At 37.2% G+C, this 18,704-nt stretch overlaps 1 protein-coding gene across 1 annotated transcript in view; it reads right to left on the bottom strand.

Moving 5' to 3' along the window:
• trps1 (trichorhinophalangeal syndrome I) overlaps positions 1 to 18,704 on the bottom strand; it is a 137,091-nt gene that overhangs the window by 85,135 nt on the left and 33,252 nt on the right. The window contains 5 exon segments of the mRNA XM_048201777.1: positions 11,957 to 12,639; positions 12,641 to 12,686; positions 12,688 to 13,049; positions 16,490 to 16,866; positions 16,869 to 17,348. Of these exon segments, the coding sequence (XP_048057734.1) occupies positions 11,957 to 12,639; positions 12,641 to 12,686; positions 12,688 to 13,049; positions 16,490 to 16,866; positions 16,869 to 17,348 (1,948 nt within the window).

The raw sequence follows: 18,704 nt of genomic DNA on the forward strand, positions 1-18,704 counted from the left end.
GCCATTTATGATGTTGCACAAATGAAGACCCTTAACAACAGTTAATTCTGGTCCTTGAATCCGAGCAGCATTTCAAGAGCGCTGATATATAATCCAGCAGAACTAACGTAGTAGATATGCACAGTTTTGGCTTCGGGAATTATCTTGGAATTAAAAAACTGTCCTGACATATAAGTTAATTAGTATAGAGTGGTGCAGAGATGACGTTAAAACCCAGAAGACTAATTCGCCCGCAAGATTTCCCTATGGGTTTTTCAATTTATGAGTAAAATAAGGTCTGTGCTAAACATGATGTGATGATACTTGAACGTAAAATTACACACACCTATGCTGAAAATGTGATTTTGAAGCTGTTATTTTTATTTTTTTAAAAATGTATGCTTCTAATAAGTAACTAGATAAGAACGGTCGTGATGTGAGTATCTACAAAACATTCACATTATGATTACCACAGACTTTATTTTACTCATAAATTGAAAAACACATCATGCAAACCCATTGGAAAATCTCAAAAGGATCCACTTGCAATTTGCAAATTAGTCTTCCGGGTTTTGACGTCATCTCTGCACCACTCTATTAACTTCTTGTTTATAAAAACCACTGAATAAAAGGACATAGTGTGCTTGTGTAATACTCCTTAAATATAAAATATGACTCACATATATATTACAAAACAAAATGCAAATGGCTTTAGAGACAAGGTTGAAACTCTATATTATGTGCATCAATGATAAATATTACATATCATGCCATATTAAAAGTTTTTTTTTTTTTTTTTAAAGAAATTAATATTTTTATTCAGCAAGTACACATTTACTTGATCAAAAGTGATAGAAAACACATTTATGATGTTACAAAATATTTCCGTTTCAAATAAATTGTTCTTTTGAACTTTCTATTTATCAAAGAACAACTGTGATAATAATCATAAATGTTTCTTTGAGCAGCAAATCATCATATTGGAATGATTTCTGAAGGATCATGAGACACTGAAGACTGGAGTAATGATGGTGAAAATTCAGCTTTGATCACAGGAATAAATTAGATATTCAAATAGAAAGCAGGTATTTTAAATATTACAGTTGCAAAAATTTTTGATCAAATAAATGCAGCTTTGGTGAACCAGATTACATGTGTACTTGTGTATAAAAATCCGGCTAAAAGCATTAAATGTGGCATTTTTTAATGCTTTTTTTATGCATTTTTTCTAAGCAAAAGCTTTGAATGGTGTTATCATATATGCCCACAAGATCCCAATCCTTCAAAATGAATCTAAGTGCAAGAATTTCCTTATATTATGAAAAAGACAAATCAGTTTAAAAGCAATAAAATCTGAGATCTGTTACCCAGTAAACAGCCTCTCACAATCTGACTCTGTGCCGAACTGGGATGGATAAAAAGCAGGAAAAGACTAAAAAGAGCAAAACAGCTAGATGCCATCTCTGCCCCTCTAGGCACCAAACTAGGGACAGAGTGGAAAAGTGCTTTTCATCATTGCTGTTGCCCGACTTTCCCAGCATGCATTGCGGTAATTTGTTCCTCTTAGGTGCACGGAGGACAGGAGCCGATCAAACATTGGTGCATTCCAGCGACCGGTGAAGGAAGAGTACAATCCATTGCATTTACCTCTGATTACAGACAACACAATGTTTACACATTTTAAAAAGCATTATTTTGCAAAGTCCGAAAAACAACATAACTGCACATTTCTTTTGCTAGGCCAAAATGTTTAAAAGCAACCTCTTAACATTGTTCCAAATTAACAAATTTAAGATCAAGTTGCACATGTAGAAATAAACAGACATCTGAAGAACTTCATGAAGTTGTATCATGAGGACCAGTTACTATAAGTGACAGACACACAGATAAATTCAGTTATCATTAATCAGTACCAGACAAAAACTAGCTACTTTAATGTAGCTAAAGTGCCCCCCCCCCCCCCCCAGATTCGACTGTTTTCCAACAAAGCATGGGCTGCTTCCAAAACAAATCGTATTCTTTGGTCACTGACACGCAGCATAAATATGTTTGTCAAACCCTGTAACCCAGAACTGATTGTTTTCTGGCATGAGTTCTGGAAACAGTGAAGGTTTTACATTGAGTAGTTGACATGATTTTTCATCCTAACACGAAATGCCTTCATGAACTTAATCATACATGCTTATATGCTACACTGACATTTGCTAAAATGTTTTTCTAAATCATCTAAATTACAAAAAAAATAGCAGTAAATGTTTAATAAATACAGCACAACATTTAATTTTATATAAATAAAAAATATGTTACAGTAAAAACTTTTACATTGTAAAAAAAAAAAAAAAAAAAAAACTCTTATCATTAAACAATCCCTAAAAAAATATCAAGGTTTCCTAAAAAAATATTAAGCAGCACAAATGTTTCCAACATTGATAACAATACAAAATGTTTCTTCCAAAATCATCATATTAGAATGATTTCTGAAGGATCATGTGACACTGAAGACTGGAGTAATGATGCTGAAAATTCAGATTTGATCACAGAATAAATTACATTTTAAAATGTATTAAAAAATAGAACACGTCTATTTTAAATTGTAATAAAAATGTATGTTGCTTAATGATTAAATGAAAATGTTTCTGCTTAATATTAATATACCAAAGTAGAATAATACTCTTAAGTTCTAATTACAACGTGTATATATATATATATATATATATATATATATATATATATATATATATATATATATATATATATATATATATATATATATATACACGCCTGACTTCTCTAAACATCTGTTAACGTCAATCACAAGTACAGTGCATTACTACAGTAATTATGACTGTTTCCTCAAATAAGTTTTAATTAAAACGCTGACAGGTTGTCACATTTTCTGTGATGTTAAGAAAACACATTAAGGCCATTAACGACATAAAGTGTTAATTCCAGCTGCATCTGTCTGATAATGAGGAGCAGGAAATACTATGAGATTAGATGAGTGCATGTTCAAGCAGACATTCAAGAGCTGTCAACGCCACCAAAGACCATGACAAAAAATATTCCTAAATTTAAAGATGCACAACACAAAGAACCGTTCAAAAAGGCAACCATCAGAGGAATCGTCAGTTGTTATAAAAAATAAATAAATAAAAACGTAACACAACATCAATGTCAAACTGGCTTTTTGGAGAATAGACCTAGAGATGGCTTTTTCTTGCTGTCTAACTCTAATAATCAGGTAGTAAAAGAGATTTCAATTACTTCATTTGACTGGGTTAGAAAAGGTAGCAACAAAGAGAATTTGTCTTTCTACCCTCTCAGACTGAAGCAAAGGGGTCAGAATTAATCTGCCCGACCTGCAAGAATCATGTAACCATTCAAAACTGGACAAGCATAAGTGATTAAGATGATGTACTGAACAAGATTTAATGCTACCTACCCTCCTACTCTATAATTTCCTCAATGCTTTCAATTTAATTGCAATCACCGGTTATAAATGAAATTTTCCAATTTTTTTTTCCCCCTTTTCATTTTGCAAAGCAGAAACAGCATCATCGATTTAGGGGGAAAATACATGAAAACATGAAAAAATGAATGAGAACCTATATCGATGTCAATAACGGTACTGAAAGGCAGTAATTTGCGCTTGTGAAAATGAAGGCCTTTAGCTATGCGCCAGCACACCGGCTCAATACCTCCATTTTACAGGACACCGAGCGGAGCAAAAGCGCTGCCGACACCATCCCATGATATTACACTGGAGACAGAAAAAAATGGGTAAAGCACAGCCTGCCGTTCACCAGACTGGATGACAGAAAAACTAGACGGAGAAGAATCATGGTAGGGGTGAAAGAGTGAGTCCGTCGGATAATTCGGTCTCCAAAAGGAAACAAGGAGCCCTCATTAGGTAGGAAACCGGACAGCTTCAGCCATGGGCCTTATAGGGAACAAGATGCCTTACAATGACATAACTCATTGTCAAAAAAAATTGATTTCCATAAAATACCCTACAATAAATGAGATAAAGACTTGAAGTCTGACGTAACGCAGCAGCGCTTCCGGGTCCAAACGCTCGATCTCATACCACAAGAAAACAACAAACGGTGCTAATATACACACACAATGTGGTGTAATACTACCAAAAAAATTATAATCATAACCTTTATCTCTATACCAAAATCCCAGATGGCCAGACAGTGATTAATCTTTTATAAATCGACCTCTGTGAGCACAGAGACTGTTGTGTAGACTGTAAGTATTTCAAATGTTTAACTTTAAAATGTTAAATGTTTAATATGAATAAATAGCGCTCATAAACGGCTGTCGAGATGGCATTCTCAAGTGAAACGAGTCGAGGCTTGGACCCGGAAACGGCGTTCCTTGCGTCACGACTTAAGCGGATTGTCGCTTGGTAGAAATAAAACAAGAGCTCTTACACACTAGAATTACTCTATGCTACAAATCCATTGATTTCAATGGGAATTATGACTTGATTTAAAAATCCATCTCTTTCCACCCTCAAAATGTAACTTGCATATTACAGTAAAACACTCCTAATAGCTGGTTTCACTTTTTGTGTGAATTCATTTTGGGATTCACTCATGTAATGCTTAATGATGTTTAAAGCAGTGGTTCTCAAACTGGGGAATGATTTCAAGGGGTCGCGAGTTGGTTTGAAAAAATTCTGTATTTTCTGATTACAAAAAATATTTTTCAATACTAAAAAATTAAGATTACAAATAAATATTTTTTGAATTGAACAGAATTGATTAGAAGGTTTTTTAAAAAAAAAAAAAATTAAATAATATTTCGTGACTCTAAGATATGACGTCACCATGCGGCGACTGATCGCTAGTTATCAATACTGTACGCAACTGCACGTGGAAACTGCAAGAATGGATAAATTTGTAATTCGCAAGGTTAAAAATGTTGAGGAAATTGTGGACAGTCTGCCTGAATCATCATCAATGGATGTACTGCTTCCGTTTGGCTCTACTTTTTCCGCTGTTACATACATGAAAAATAAATACAGATCACGTCTTGATGTTGAGGATGATCTGCGAGTAGCCGTATCCAACATCAGGCCACAGATTACGCTTTTGTGCACCGAAAAACAAGTGCACCCATCCCACTTAAAGGTAAGCCTAAATACAGTAAATATTATGGAAGTTTGTTTCTGCCACATAAGAAAATATTTGAAAAGATAATTGTGATTTTTTTAATCTAAAAATTGCGAGTTTACATCTCGCTATTCTGACTTGTTTTCTCATAATTGTGAAATATAAACTTGCAGTGCGAGTTATAAAGTTATAAATGATATAAAGTCACAATTACCTTTTTTATTTTTTATTCTGTGGTGGAAACAAGCTTCCATAGGAAGTGGATGTGGATTTAAAACAACTTTTTTTTTGTTTATTGTTTGTGTATTCTGTGGTAGTGGGTCGCGAGTTCTCGTCGATGTTAGTTTAGGGGTCGCTGGCTAAAAAGTTTGAGAACCACTGTTTAAAGGGTTAGTTCACCCAAAAACAGCAACGTAAAAGTGCATTACCAACACCGACAGGTGAAAGGATTCAATGGAATCAATTCAATGGAATCAATTCAATGAAATCAGTTCAATGAAATCAATTCAATGGAAAGGATTCCGGAAGAGAATACAATGCTGAATAAAGTTGTAGTTTTTGTTATTTTTGGACCAAAATGTATTTTCAATGTTTCGAAAACTTCTAACTAACCCACTGATGTCACATGGACTACTTTGATGATGTTTTTATTACCTTTCTGGACATGGACAGTATACCGTACATACATTTTCAATAGAGGGACAGAAAGCTCTCGGACTAAATCTAAAATATCTTAAACTGTGTTCCGAAGATGAACGGTGGTCTTACGGGTTTGGAACGAGTCATTAATGACATAATTTTCATTTTTGGGTGAACTAACCCTTTAAGATAAAGAAATCATGCACTAAAAAATGCAACCAAAGTTAGTTTAAAAATGGACAAACCCAGCGATTGGGTTGTTTTAATTCAGCAAATGGGTCATTTAACCCAGTGGTTGGGTTATATGTTTGCCCACCCTGCTGGGTAGTTTTATTTAACTCAACTATTGTTTAAAATTGACTGTATTGCTTGCTTAAAATGAACCCAAAATGTGTTCGAAATTAACATTTATTAATATGTTTAATAAATGAACATTTATTAATAAGTTTATTGAATAATAATTAAACAATAAACATTTATAAAATTTGGTTATTTATAAATGTTCACCTTTTGATTATTATTGTTGCTTCTAGTAATTATGTGTCTGATTTTTAATTTCCAACCTATTTTGGGTTCATTTTAATCCAGCCATATAGTCATTATTAAACAATAGTTGAGTTAAATAAAACAGCCCAGCATGTTGGGTCAAACATTTAACCCAATCGCTGGGTTTGTCCATTTTTAACCCAACTTGGGTTGATTTTACCCCAGAGTGTAACATTTTACACTTTTCAAAGTGGAAATGCTGCAATGTGGCAATAAAAGACTCAAGAGAGAGAAAAATATTCTCTAAAATCTAAAAAAAAATAAAACCCGAAGGTAATTATCAACAGGCTTTTATATGCCATTTGAGATCAAATATGTATACAAAAATGTCCAAAATTAACAATAAGAAACTTAGACAAGTGATGCACTCAAATTGACATATGAAAACATTCTTCCAAAGAATAATGGGTTCGGCCTAAATAGTTTTGGAAGGCCGAAATCATAAAACTGAAATATGACATTCAATTAGGAGTCACATGTTATGCACAAAACATCGATAAACTACAACAGGTAAACAGTGTGGACACTTTAATGTGACCAAAAATGATGCCAAACTAGCAATATATAAAATCTTGGTTTGGTTTGGTTGAAACAGAGAGGAATTAACTACGACTGAGAACACGACACCATACCGAGTTTAATTACCCAGTTTTCAGTTGATTTTGGCTAAATGAAAACTTCCTACATTTCCTACTGCAGACGACTAATTAGGTAGAGGTGAAGAGTGTAAATTTGTCACCACTTGCAGTATTAATGGTAATTACAATCTGAGCATGTGTGAGTTTAAATGCAAACTCCCCCTTTCTGATTGAATCCCACAATGAGTTGAAGTCTGTAACCAGCATGTCCTATGCAGTATATTCTCAGCTCCTGCACGTAAAAGGTCTCCCTTTCCCGAATTGGAGGGCAGCGTGATATATTGAGTGCGCACTAGATCGGGTGGGCACGAGGTGTGGGAGGCTACGGCATCAATATCAAGTTCACGTTCGTGGTGGGTGGGTTGCTGTTTGGAGTCTAGAGGGCAGGATTCTGCTCATAAATCTACACCACAGCGAGGTATTCAAGAAAGACACATACGCACACTGGAAATATTATGTATCAGTGATTCGAAAGACCACACAATCGCTCGCACGCACACACAGAGGTCAGCGAACGCTTCCACGCAATGAAACCGGATACCATGACACAGATGTTCATACAATAACATGGAAGACACAACCCTGAAAACATGCATGCAGTAGCGTATAAACTAAGATCTAGTGTACACAATATTCTCATGCTCCCGAGTAAGCCTGGTGGGCAAAAGAAAAGTAGTTTAAAACAAAATACGACATGCACATTCTCACTTGCATTCACACACACTCTGTACAGTCTGAGCTGAGAAGCAGGAGCTCTCCAGGGAGGCCATACAGGTCTGATTTCTGCTCTCTCCTCGCTGGGTTCCAGGCTGTGGGCTCTGAATACAAACAGCGCCTTATTCAGAAAGGCCGCACGCACAGGCTGAAAACACTCTGCTCCACGTCCACCTGAAACAACCAGCCCCGGGCAGCTGGATCATGATGGACGTCACTCAAGTCTCAAGCGCACAAAAACCTTCACACATGCTCTCTAGGGGACAGGTGGGTGTATGAGGCCTTAAAATTCAGTGTTTCCTGACACGAGCGCCAACTTGACAAATGATTCCTTCGCCAGGATCTTTGACAAGTCAGATTAGATCGTTGATCATTTAACGACACGTGAACTTGTGGAATTGCTGAAAAAGTTTCAATAGTGGGAAAATTGCGTCTGTCATGCAGCTATGTGTTACTTCTCGGTCTCGCGACTATGTATGTGATTTATCGTATGCATGTAGAATGAATTATGAATGGGCTGGAAATCTATTCTTATTCAAAACAGGTTCCGTAACCAAAAAAATTATAATAAAATATTCAAACACATTGATTTTCATGACATTCGGTTCCATTGACTGTTCTGGAATGTCTGCATTCCTCCACAGATGTGGATGAAACACATAAAATATATAATACACATATTAGAGTACACATATATATATATATATATATATATATATATATATATATATATATATATATATATATATATATATATATATATATATATATATATATATATATATATATATATATATATATATATACACACACATATACAGTACAGTCCAAAAGTTTGGAACCACTAAGATTTTTAATGTTTTTAAAAGAAGTTTCATCTGCTCACCAAGGCTACATTTATTTAATTAAAAATACAGTAAAAAACAGTAATATTGTGAAATATTATTACAATTTAAAATAACTGTGTACTATTTAAATATATTTGACAAAGTAATTTATTCCATGTGATGCAAAGCTGAATTTTCAGCATCGTTACTCCAGTCTTCAGTGTCACATGATCCTTCAGAAATCATTCTAATATGCTGATCTGCTGCTAAATAAACATTTATGATTATTTTCAATGTTGAAAACAGTTCTGTACTTTTTTTTTTTCAGGATTCCTTGATGAATAGAAAGTTCAAAAGAACAGCATTTATCTGAAATACAAAGCTTCTGTAGCATTATACACTACCGTTCAAAAGTTTGGGGTCAGTAAGAATTTTTATTTTTATTTTTTTGAAAAGAAATTAAAGAAATGAATACTTTTATTCAGCAAGGATGCATTAAATCAATCAAAAGTGACAGTAAAGACATTTATAATGTTACAAAAGATTAGATTTCAGATAAACACTGTTCTTTTGAACTTTCTATTCATCAAATAATCCTGAAAAAAAATATTGTACACAAATATTTTGTACAATTGTACACATTAAATGTTTCTTTATTACTTTTTTTTTTCCAAAAACTGTATAATACAATTGCACAATACTGTTCTGCTGTATGAAATATGTAATAATCTGATAGTTTGACAGAGGATTGCTCACAGTACTGAATGCAATTATTTCCAATCATTGTTCATCCAAAAAGAATCATTAAATGGAATTTAGCATGACAGCATTTTAGCATTTAGAATAGTCATAAAGTTATGAGAATATGTAGGAAATTGAATTTATTAAGGACAAAAATCCAGACAGAAATGCATGACTGATTTCACTGTTCCCCACCACTTATACTTACACTCATAACATTATAACTTTAATCTTGTAATGTAATAAAATTGCATTATTATTTTTTTTTAACATGACATTAAAACACTGTTAGAAACCATAATTAAGTGGAATTGGTACCAGAATATGTAAACTGTGTAATTTATTTCTTGTAAAACATTATATTTCTAATTAAAACTGCTTAACTACCTCTATTGTTCTCCTCATTTGTTAAGTCACTTTGGATAAAAGCATCTGCCAAATGATTAAATGTTAACGTTAAATTATATTTCAAGAATTTGTCAGTGAGTTTCATAAGTATTAACCACATAAATACAAATCTATTATACATGCAAGACAATGAAATAAAGTTTATGGCCATTTTGCATATTGGGTTTGTTTTCCCATTTAAACATCAGTAGTAAAATTGCTCAAGAGAAGTTCTTGCACATAATATATAATATCAAACATATGTGGCATTGAGGTGGTTTGGTGTATTTACACAACACTTATATTAGATTTAGCAAAGTGCCTTTCTGTTCTCTTTCTACTGTGCCAAACTCAAGCGGACATATGGATTTCAGTGGTGCAGTAAACTCATTTTTATCAATAAATTCAAACCAGCACATGTAGACATGCCTGTAAACTTTGGCAGAAAATGGAGAGTAATTGAGATCTTATGTGAAGGTAAAGCAGAGCCACGCTCATCCGCGCTGTACATACCACACAGATGGTGAAAGAAAGAATATGGAAAGGTATAATACTTTCTCACATGTACACACTTAAGTGACATATGCACGCGCACACACACACATGCAAACAAACACTGAAGTGCACTCACATTTACATGCACACCTGGCCTCAAGACAAGCTAAATCAAAACAAATGAGGGACTGCTGTAAGAAAAGTTACTCCTCTGACGTTTAGCATTTTCAGTTTATTCAGCTGTGTTGCTCGACTTCAAGTAAAGTGCAAAAAAAAGGGGGAAAAAAGGAAAACCTGTTACCTATCAGTACGAAAGCAAAACCGCCAACACAGAAACAAATGTGTAACACAAGCTCGCTGGATATAATCAACAGCTGCTTTCACTGTCCAATGCTATTGTGCTACAATATGATTTTAAATTAAATTTAAAAATGTAATAAAAATATTTATAAAGAGTAAACAAATATTGGACCTTTACAATATTTGCTTATTAATATTTACATAAATAAAATGTTTAATTTTATTTATACATTAAATAAACTGAGGTACTGTGATGCATTCCAATGCTAAACAATAAAGTTTAATCATTTTTTATTTACATTTTGTGAAGATAATATTAGTGGTATTTGCCTGCACAAACTCAACAAAAGTCAAATCAGCAAAATTTTGCGGGCAAAAAAGGTCCATTGGCTTTTGTCTATAGCGTTGCTCACACAGAAATCACTTTCAAATCAAGAAGTTTTCTGTTGGTAAATGCAGCAAAACCAAATTGAACTTGTTGCAGAATCTGCATGGGGAAATCTTTCACCTTCACATGAACTTCCTGATCATGTGGACTCCATGAGCGCAATGCTTAAACACATCCATCTAGCATTTTTACATAGAAATACAATGGAAAAGTAGCAAATGGGAATGGAAAAACACGTTCTGTGTGAACAGCAATGCCTCTATATTTAATTTTTCACCGATGTCTACATGAACATGCGTAAGAGTCAAATGAGTTATGCTGGTCCTCAATCAGCGTTGTACATCATTAATGCATGCAAGATCGACTTTTGAAATAGCCTATATTCATTTCTCAAATCGTGAGGAATAAGGGTCTAGCAAAATGATCGGCCATTTTCAAAAATATATATATATTTTTGGACGATTTTGATGTTGGAGGACAAAATAAGAAGAATTTTTCACCCTACCGCGGTACTTCCACCTACGTCACGCGTGACCTTTCCATCGTGATTACGTAATGCGTGGCTTTTTTTTTTTTTTTTTTTTTTTTTTTTTTTAGAAAATGACCAATCGTTTTGCTAGATAAGACTCTTATTCCTCATCTGGGATCAGGTAGAGCTCTTTGAAGCTGCACTGAAACTGACATTTGGATCCCAGTGAAGTCCACTATATGGAGAAAAATCCTGGAATGTTTTCCTCAATAACTTTAATTTCTTTTTGACTGAAGAAAAACAGACATCTTGGATGCCAAGGGGGTGAGTAAATTATCAGGAAGAATCTAATCCTTAAAAACACTAAAGGAGGCTGTTAACTAGTTGCTTATTGCATGCATGCATGCATATTACTAAGATTTTGACTGTTTATTAGTACTTATAAAGCACATATTAATGCCTTATTCTGCATTACCATATTCTGCATCCCTTAATCCTAGCCAATACCTAAACTTAACAACCTTAATAAGCAGTTATTGAGGCAGAAGTTAATAGTTAGTTAATAGCAAGAATTGGACCCCAAAACTAAAGTGTGACCATTTTTCCAACTGTACCGAACTGTGACCCCAAAACCAAGGTATGTACCGAACCATGACTTTTGTGTACCATTACAGCCCTAATATATATATGAATTTATTACGAGGCATTACCTGTAGTGACGAAAGATCTCCTCCTCCACTTCAGTGAAGAAATGGCACTTAGTGCAGGCGTACTCTCCGGGATGGTCCCGCCCTGGCCCCGCCCCTCCATCCCCTGATCCCTCCTCCTCTGGTTTGACTTCCAGTAAGGTGTGAGAGGTGTGGGCGCTGTCATAGTGCAAGAGAAGCAAGTCAATATCAGTGGAGGTGAATGGGCACTGGTCACACAGGTGGGTGACGGATGCTCGGGGAGCTGGCGGGGACGGGGTAGTGGTCCCTCCGGCTGTTAGCTGCAGCAGAAGTAGAGCACAGTGCGAGCAGGAGCTCTTACGGCAAGCGAAGGGGTAGGAGATTTCCCCCAGGTGCTTCTCGGGAGTGCAGAGCCCACGAGGGCAGAAGGGGCAATGTTTGATGGTGCACTTGTGAATGCTGTGAGCTCGCTGGTAGTGATGCAAAAGCGGAGCCACGACGATGACCTCCGGGCCGTGCGTCATGGAGTAACGGAAGTCGCAGAACTGGCAGTTGTAACTGGTTACTACCGTTTCAGGGTCGGCTGTCGCTCCGGTCTTCTCCTTTTTCCGTAAGTGGGAGTCTCCGTCACGTGCCTTTCTGTCCCTGTCCCCTGGACTTCCCTCCCTGACGGCCGCCTGACCGTGTCTCTTCTCATAATGCTCTAGAAGCCTAGAGGAGCTGCCTGGCTTCGCAACTAAAGCTGCAATATTTGCACCAGTAATACGCTGCAGGGTGTGTCGACCCCAGTGCGGTTAGGGGAGTCTGACGCCCTGATTGGTACGGAGTACCCAGCCACAGAGTCATCTTCAGCCCTTACTGCCACCCGATCCGCCCACTTCCCTTGCTCATCTGCCCCAATCCGCGGTACGCAGTTCCCCTTCCGTTCACTTGAGGACTTCTCCTCGAGGTTGGGGTTGGACGGAGGTGGACTCTTCATCTTGTTGGGGTGTGTGCCTAGGAAATGCTGCTCGAGGTCTACAGAGGAGCTTCCCATGTAGGTGAAGTTGCAGAACTTACAGCGGAAGTACTTGGTGTTGCCCTGACAATCCTGCGTCTTCCTCCCAATCCCGATAAAGGTGCCGGCTAACGTTACCTGTGAGAGCAGGGAGGTTGAGAGAGAGGGAGGGATGACAAAGAAAGAAAATGAGATAAAGGGAAAGAACAATCATCCGTGAGTTATAGAGAATTACAGAGAAATAGAAGTCTGATATAATAAGACAGACAACAGACTTTCAATAACCCTCCCAATCTCCAAGACGAGGCAGCAGTTATCACCACACAAAGGCAAATCACATTTTATGTTCTTATTATTTCTCAGCGCTGAGAATTCGAAAATCCTCCAGTGAGCAGATGGGGAACATGTGAAACTTGGAGAGTTCGAAGAGTAAAGCGACCATGCATGCAGAGACGAAATGGATCTTTTATGATTAATAATATACAGGTGTGACTTTAGTTCTGATACTTTTAAATTAAAAAAAGAGGAATAAGAAGACCAGGACTTTTTTTTTTTTTTAAATGCCAGTCAGTCATTAAATTAACAAAGTTTTCTTAAATAATTATAATTGCATCAATATTAAAAAATAACATGATGCAATAGATGTCCAGCCTATAGACAAGCATATGGAATATACAGTTGGCAGTCACAGCACTAAAAGAGAGTATGAGTGGGAGGTCTCGAGCTTTATACGCACTGTGGGGAATTCAACGTCATGCTCCAGACAAAACACTCAAGGAATGTCACAGCACAGACAGACCCTTTCCCTCGAGCAGCCCCTGAGCTGTATGTTCAAGCAATGATTAAATAAACACCCACTGCTTAGCGTAATGTGTGCTTGACTGTAATTCTACACATGCATATTACAGATACAAAGTGGACTGATTTAAAGTCTCAGCTGGTTGCTCTGTATCACCTGTCTGAGCAATTGAATTTAAGCACAGTGCACTTGGGACACACACCACAAAAGATTTTCTCAAAAAGATATTTTTTTTACATTATGAGGAGGGGGAAACTATCAAATATCCTCCATAACAACAAAATATCACAAGAAAGGCAGCTTAGCATATGATATGATGTACATGCACATAATATACATACATAAATACATATATATATATATATATATACATATATATATATATATATATATATATATATATATATATATATATATATATCATATATATACATCAAGTTAAGTAAAATTATTATTTATTGTTAATAATAATAATAAAATGAAAAAAAAAAAAAAAAAAAAAAAAAAATTAAAAAACCTTTTGTCCAAAATATATATTTAGACATACTGGAGTTTTGCCGCTTTCCTCTCATCACCTGTATCAAATGTCAATTTAAGTTTATCAATATAAATATTAAATATATAATTATTTCAAAATACTAAATAAATAATAATTAAATATAAACATTAAATATATATATTATAAAATGTATATGTTATGAAAAATATAAATAGTATATTTTGAATAACATTATTATTATTACTAAACTAGTTCACGCATCAATGACTTATTAAAATCATTACATCTGGCTGCTAAACTAGGCAAAAACACCTCTGCACTGACTAAAGCTAAACGCATCCAAACTTGGCTCATTTCGCAGAAACCTGAACTTAAATATGCCACTTAAATTGTAAACATGACATTGTTGAAGTGAAGAGTGAAACCGTGCTGAAAGTTGGGCAGATAAATGACTATGACATCTGTTCATTACCCATCGTTTAAAATAAATCGACTGCTGTGTTTTCACTGGCTCCCCGCACCAGCTTCCCTACGCTCTTTTTCCCCCCTTTTTTTCATTGGGAAAATGAGAAATCGCAGTTGTCGATATTACTGCATGGAAAATTCCACTAGGAACGAATTCTGAATAGACTCATTATTCAAACTTTTTTCCTAAGAATTTATACGGTATTACGACAATTTGTAGACAGGCTGAATGTTGAATTGAAAAAGATTGTGGCCGGTGTTATTAGAAGAAAAAAAACATCAGGTACTCTAAGCTGCGCTGTGCGCTCGCTTGATTGAGTACATGCACATGTGCAAAGCAGGCAACTGTTCATAATGGTCCATTTAAACATGATACAGAGAGACTGGTGCTACGATAAATCAGCCAAAAGTCACAGAACAAAGCCAAACACAGTGTGCCAGCATGATCCACACTAATCTCCTTCACATTTTTTGTTTGTATGTTTTTATAAATCAAAAATCACCAAGGTGACATGACAAATGACGCTTGCATTACAATTTCAATGGAGCAGCTTGATTGCTTATTCATGGCATTATTTTAAAACACACGCAAGAACAAATACAAACTCTAGGAGGGCTAGTCAAAATTTCAGAATTAATTCAGCCAATGTTCATCAGTGTGTGAGTTTCTGCATGTGCATGACTTTGCATGCATCATATGCGGTTACCATCCATCTAGCGGTTTTACTCTGTGACATAAATTTTAAGTTTCACCGTTGCATGTGCATGCATCATTTTTAAGCCTTAATGACCCATGGGTCTGACTATAGCTCTGCTCCAAAACATAAGGAGGCGCCTTGCTTCCTACACAGCCAGCTGCCTTATAAGAGAGCATCTTTGAGGGGTTCTTGATTATGATTTCACTTTTTTAACTTTAGTTAGTGTGTAATGTTGCTGTTTGATCATAAACAACATCTGCAAAGTTACGACGCTCAAAGTTCAATGTAAAGGGAGATATTTTCTTTAACAGGAATTGCTACAACAAACGGCTGGTAGGGACTACAACAAGCTTCTTCCTGGGTTAGTGACATCACAAACCCTAAAATTTACATAAGCCCTGACCCCGAGAACACACAACAAAGGGGATGAGGCCATGTTGGGCTGCTTTAGAGAAGAGGAAGAGTTGTTGTAGTAGAGTGTTGTTGTCATGCCGTCATTTTACGCCGGACTGCTTCACAAACGAGGCTCAATTCAACACTGGAATTGCACAAAAGATTAACATAGTTGAATCAACTCCACAGCAACTACATTAAATTTATCCACTAATCATTCAGAAATGTCCAGTTTCATTCTAAAACTTCTTCCTGAGTCTCTCCATCAGTGTCGACTCCGGTTTGAACAATGTAAGACTGAACACTGTTGTCATTTTGGCTGCGTGAGATTCTCCAGCTTTGTTGTTGTTGAGCTGTTAAAGCTCCGCCCTCTTCTGGAAAGGGGGCGGGAGCAGCAGCTCATTTGCATTTAAAGGGACACACACAAAAAACGGCATGTTTTTGCTCACACCCAAATAGGGGCAAATTTGACAAGCTATAATAAATGATTCTGTGGGGTATTTTGAGCTGAAACTTCACAGACACATTCTGGAGACACCAGAGACTTACATCTTGTGAAAAGAGGGATAATAGGCTGAAATGGGCCCTCATAAGGCACCTATACTGATTTGAACGGAATGACGCAAAACTCCAAAATGCATAAATATACATAGCACATAATACCATTATTATTGTTATAGTGCTGAATTAATTATATTTAGAAACAACATTTCTTTGAGATTACCTGCACGTCGTAGGTGCCGTTAAGCACGGAGGACCTGGGTGACCCCGCTTCTGCCGCAGAGCCGCTCTGAGCTGATTGGCCGAGGAGGCGCGCTGAGTCTTTGGCCTGTGACTGGGCTGTGAACTGCACCATGTTGTGTAGTGCCAAAATCTTATTGTCCAGCTCTGCGTCCTGCCGTGTCCGGTTGTGCAGGCCCAAATGGTACTTACGAAAGTGTTTGATCAGGTCCGTGGGGTCATTGCCGTAGTAGCCGTACCCACAAATGTTGCACTTAAAGTCTTGTAGTTTGGGTGAGGTGGGCGGAGGTGCTCCCGTCTCAGCTCCCAGAGGGCTAGGGGCGTCCTCCGCTCCCCCAATCGGCCTCTGTGGATGCAAAGTAACAGGGGGGACTTTGAACCTTCGACCGCTGTGCCACAAGGGCTGCCAGAGCCCAGCAACGATAGTGGGCTGTGTGTGGCATCCCTCTCCTCTCCGTTACTGGTGCAGCCCTGTACGATGACGCCACCTGACCGGGTGTTGGGCCTTAGACCATTCCGGTCGTCCTCACCATCCACTCTCTCACCCAGATCAGAGGTTGTTGGGGAGGTGGCAGAGTCCAGCGGTTCGCTATCGGTGCCCTCACGGCTGGAGTAAGACGCTGCCAGGTTGTGGCTGGAGTAATGCAAGTCAGGCCTGTCTGGTTTGATGGGGCCAGGGGAGGACGGCTCCTCCTGCTCTTCGCCTACAGCCCGGTCAGGCTCAGATGCCTGGCTCCCCGTGTTCCCGCTCTCCGGGCCCGTAGCCTCGGCCGCCACCGCCTCGCCCTCCTCTTCTTCACCGCCGAAGCTTCTCAAAGGGGGATTCTTTTTCCGCACCATATCTGGAACCCAGCAAAAGAGAAGATCAACGTTAGCAACTCGCCATTACACCATGTCCTAACCAGACGCGATGCAATAAGCAATTTGTCTGTCCACAACAGGCGAGACACAACTGACAAAAATCAATCACATTATTTATTTCAAAAAGGGATATACATGCTAAAGAGAATGGGCCCAATATAGACCCTTGTGGAACACCAGTTGATACAAATCACAGCCAATCAGAAGGGAACTAGGCGTGTGGGGCGGAGTCTCTCTGCAAGCGCACTACACTCACAACGAAATGGATAAGTACATAATCAAATCATAAATTACACCATTTTAACATATTAAGTGATATAATTGTTCACAGTCTGAATGTTCTTTTATTTTCAAGATTTGAGGTGAATTATCGCTTTCAGTACAGCTACAGAAGTCATGCAAAATTATATTCAAACTCACATTAAATGCTTTTAACATTAAATAAAGCACATAATCAGTACCTGAGATTACCCTCATCATACTTTCTTTGTATATTGTTGTTCCAGCCGAGGCGTCGCAGAAATAAAAATCATTTCTAAAACAGAATCATTGCATATCGCCGTCGTGTCTGGTTAGGACCAAAACTCTGATTATCATGGAAAAAATGTTGCAGCGTCACGTCTGGTTAGGACACGGTGTTACTCAAGCAACCCACTCAATGTGTGGTGCTGTCTGCTCGCATGCTAAAAACAATTTTGAAGTCAATGTCGCCTATTCTGCTCTGTAAAAAAGCTTCTCGATTGTTCTTTGATTTTCAAAAATCGGAGACGAAATGCCCTAGAAATGGTTCTGCTCTTTCAGCTCAATCCATAAACAGCAATGAGGTTCTAATATCGGTGACTATGCCGGCGCCGGCCTTTGTTGATGATGTTTTAATGAATAAAATCTGTGCACTTATGTCACTGATGTGGCTTAGGGACACACATTTTAATCAGTTACCAAAATCAAAGATGATAGGGAGAGAAAAAAAAATGTGGAATTTATAAAGTGATTCATAGCGAAAAATTTCCATCAGAACTCAATGAGCTCATGCGTGTTTGTTCATAGCAGGCAAATCGCACTATTAACTAGACTTTCCCTTGGCACAAACTGCACAAAAGTGAATTTCTATGAAAGGTTTAGCATAACGTACAGTTAAACATCATTTTGCATTTGCAAGATGGTGTGCGTGTTGGCCACTTTCAATTTAGGGCAATTACAGTTTCTCATGATTTAACAAAACAGGGGCCTGTCTTATTTCGACAGACCGTCGAGAGCAATTTCCTCATTTAGTTGGTGATGCAAATGGATATTAAATAAAGCAATTCATGCTTTGCAGAGGGGCCACACCTTAACCA

This window comes from Megalobrama amblycephala, linkage group LG9 (assembly GCF_018812025.1).
Source record: "Megalobrama amblycephala isolate DHTTF-2021 linkage group LG9, ASM1881202v1, whole genome shotgun sequence".
Taxonomy (NCBI): Eukaryota; Metazoa; Chordata; class Actinopteri; order Cypriniformes; family Xenocyprididae; genus Megalobrama; species Megalobrama amblycephala.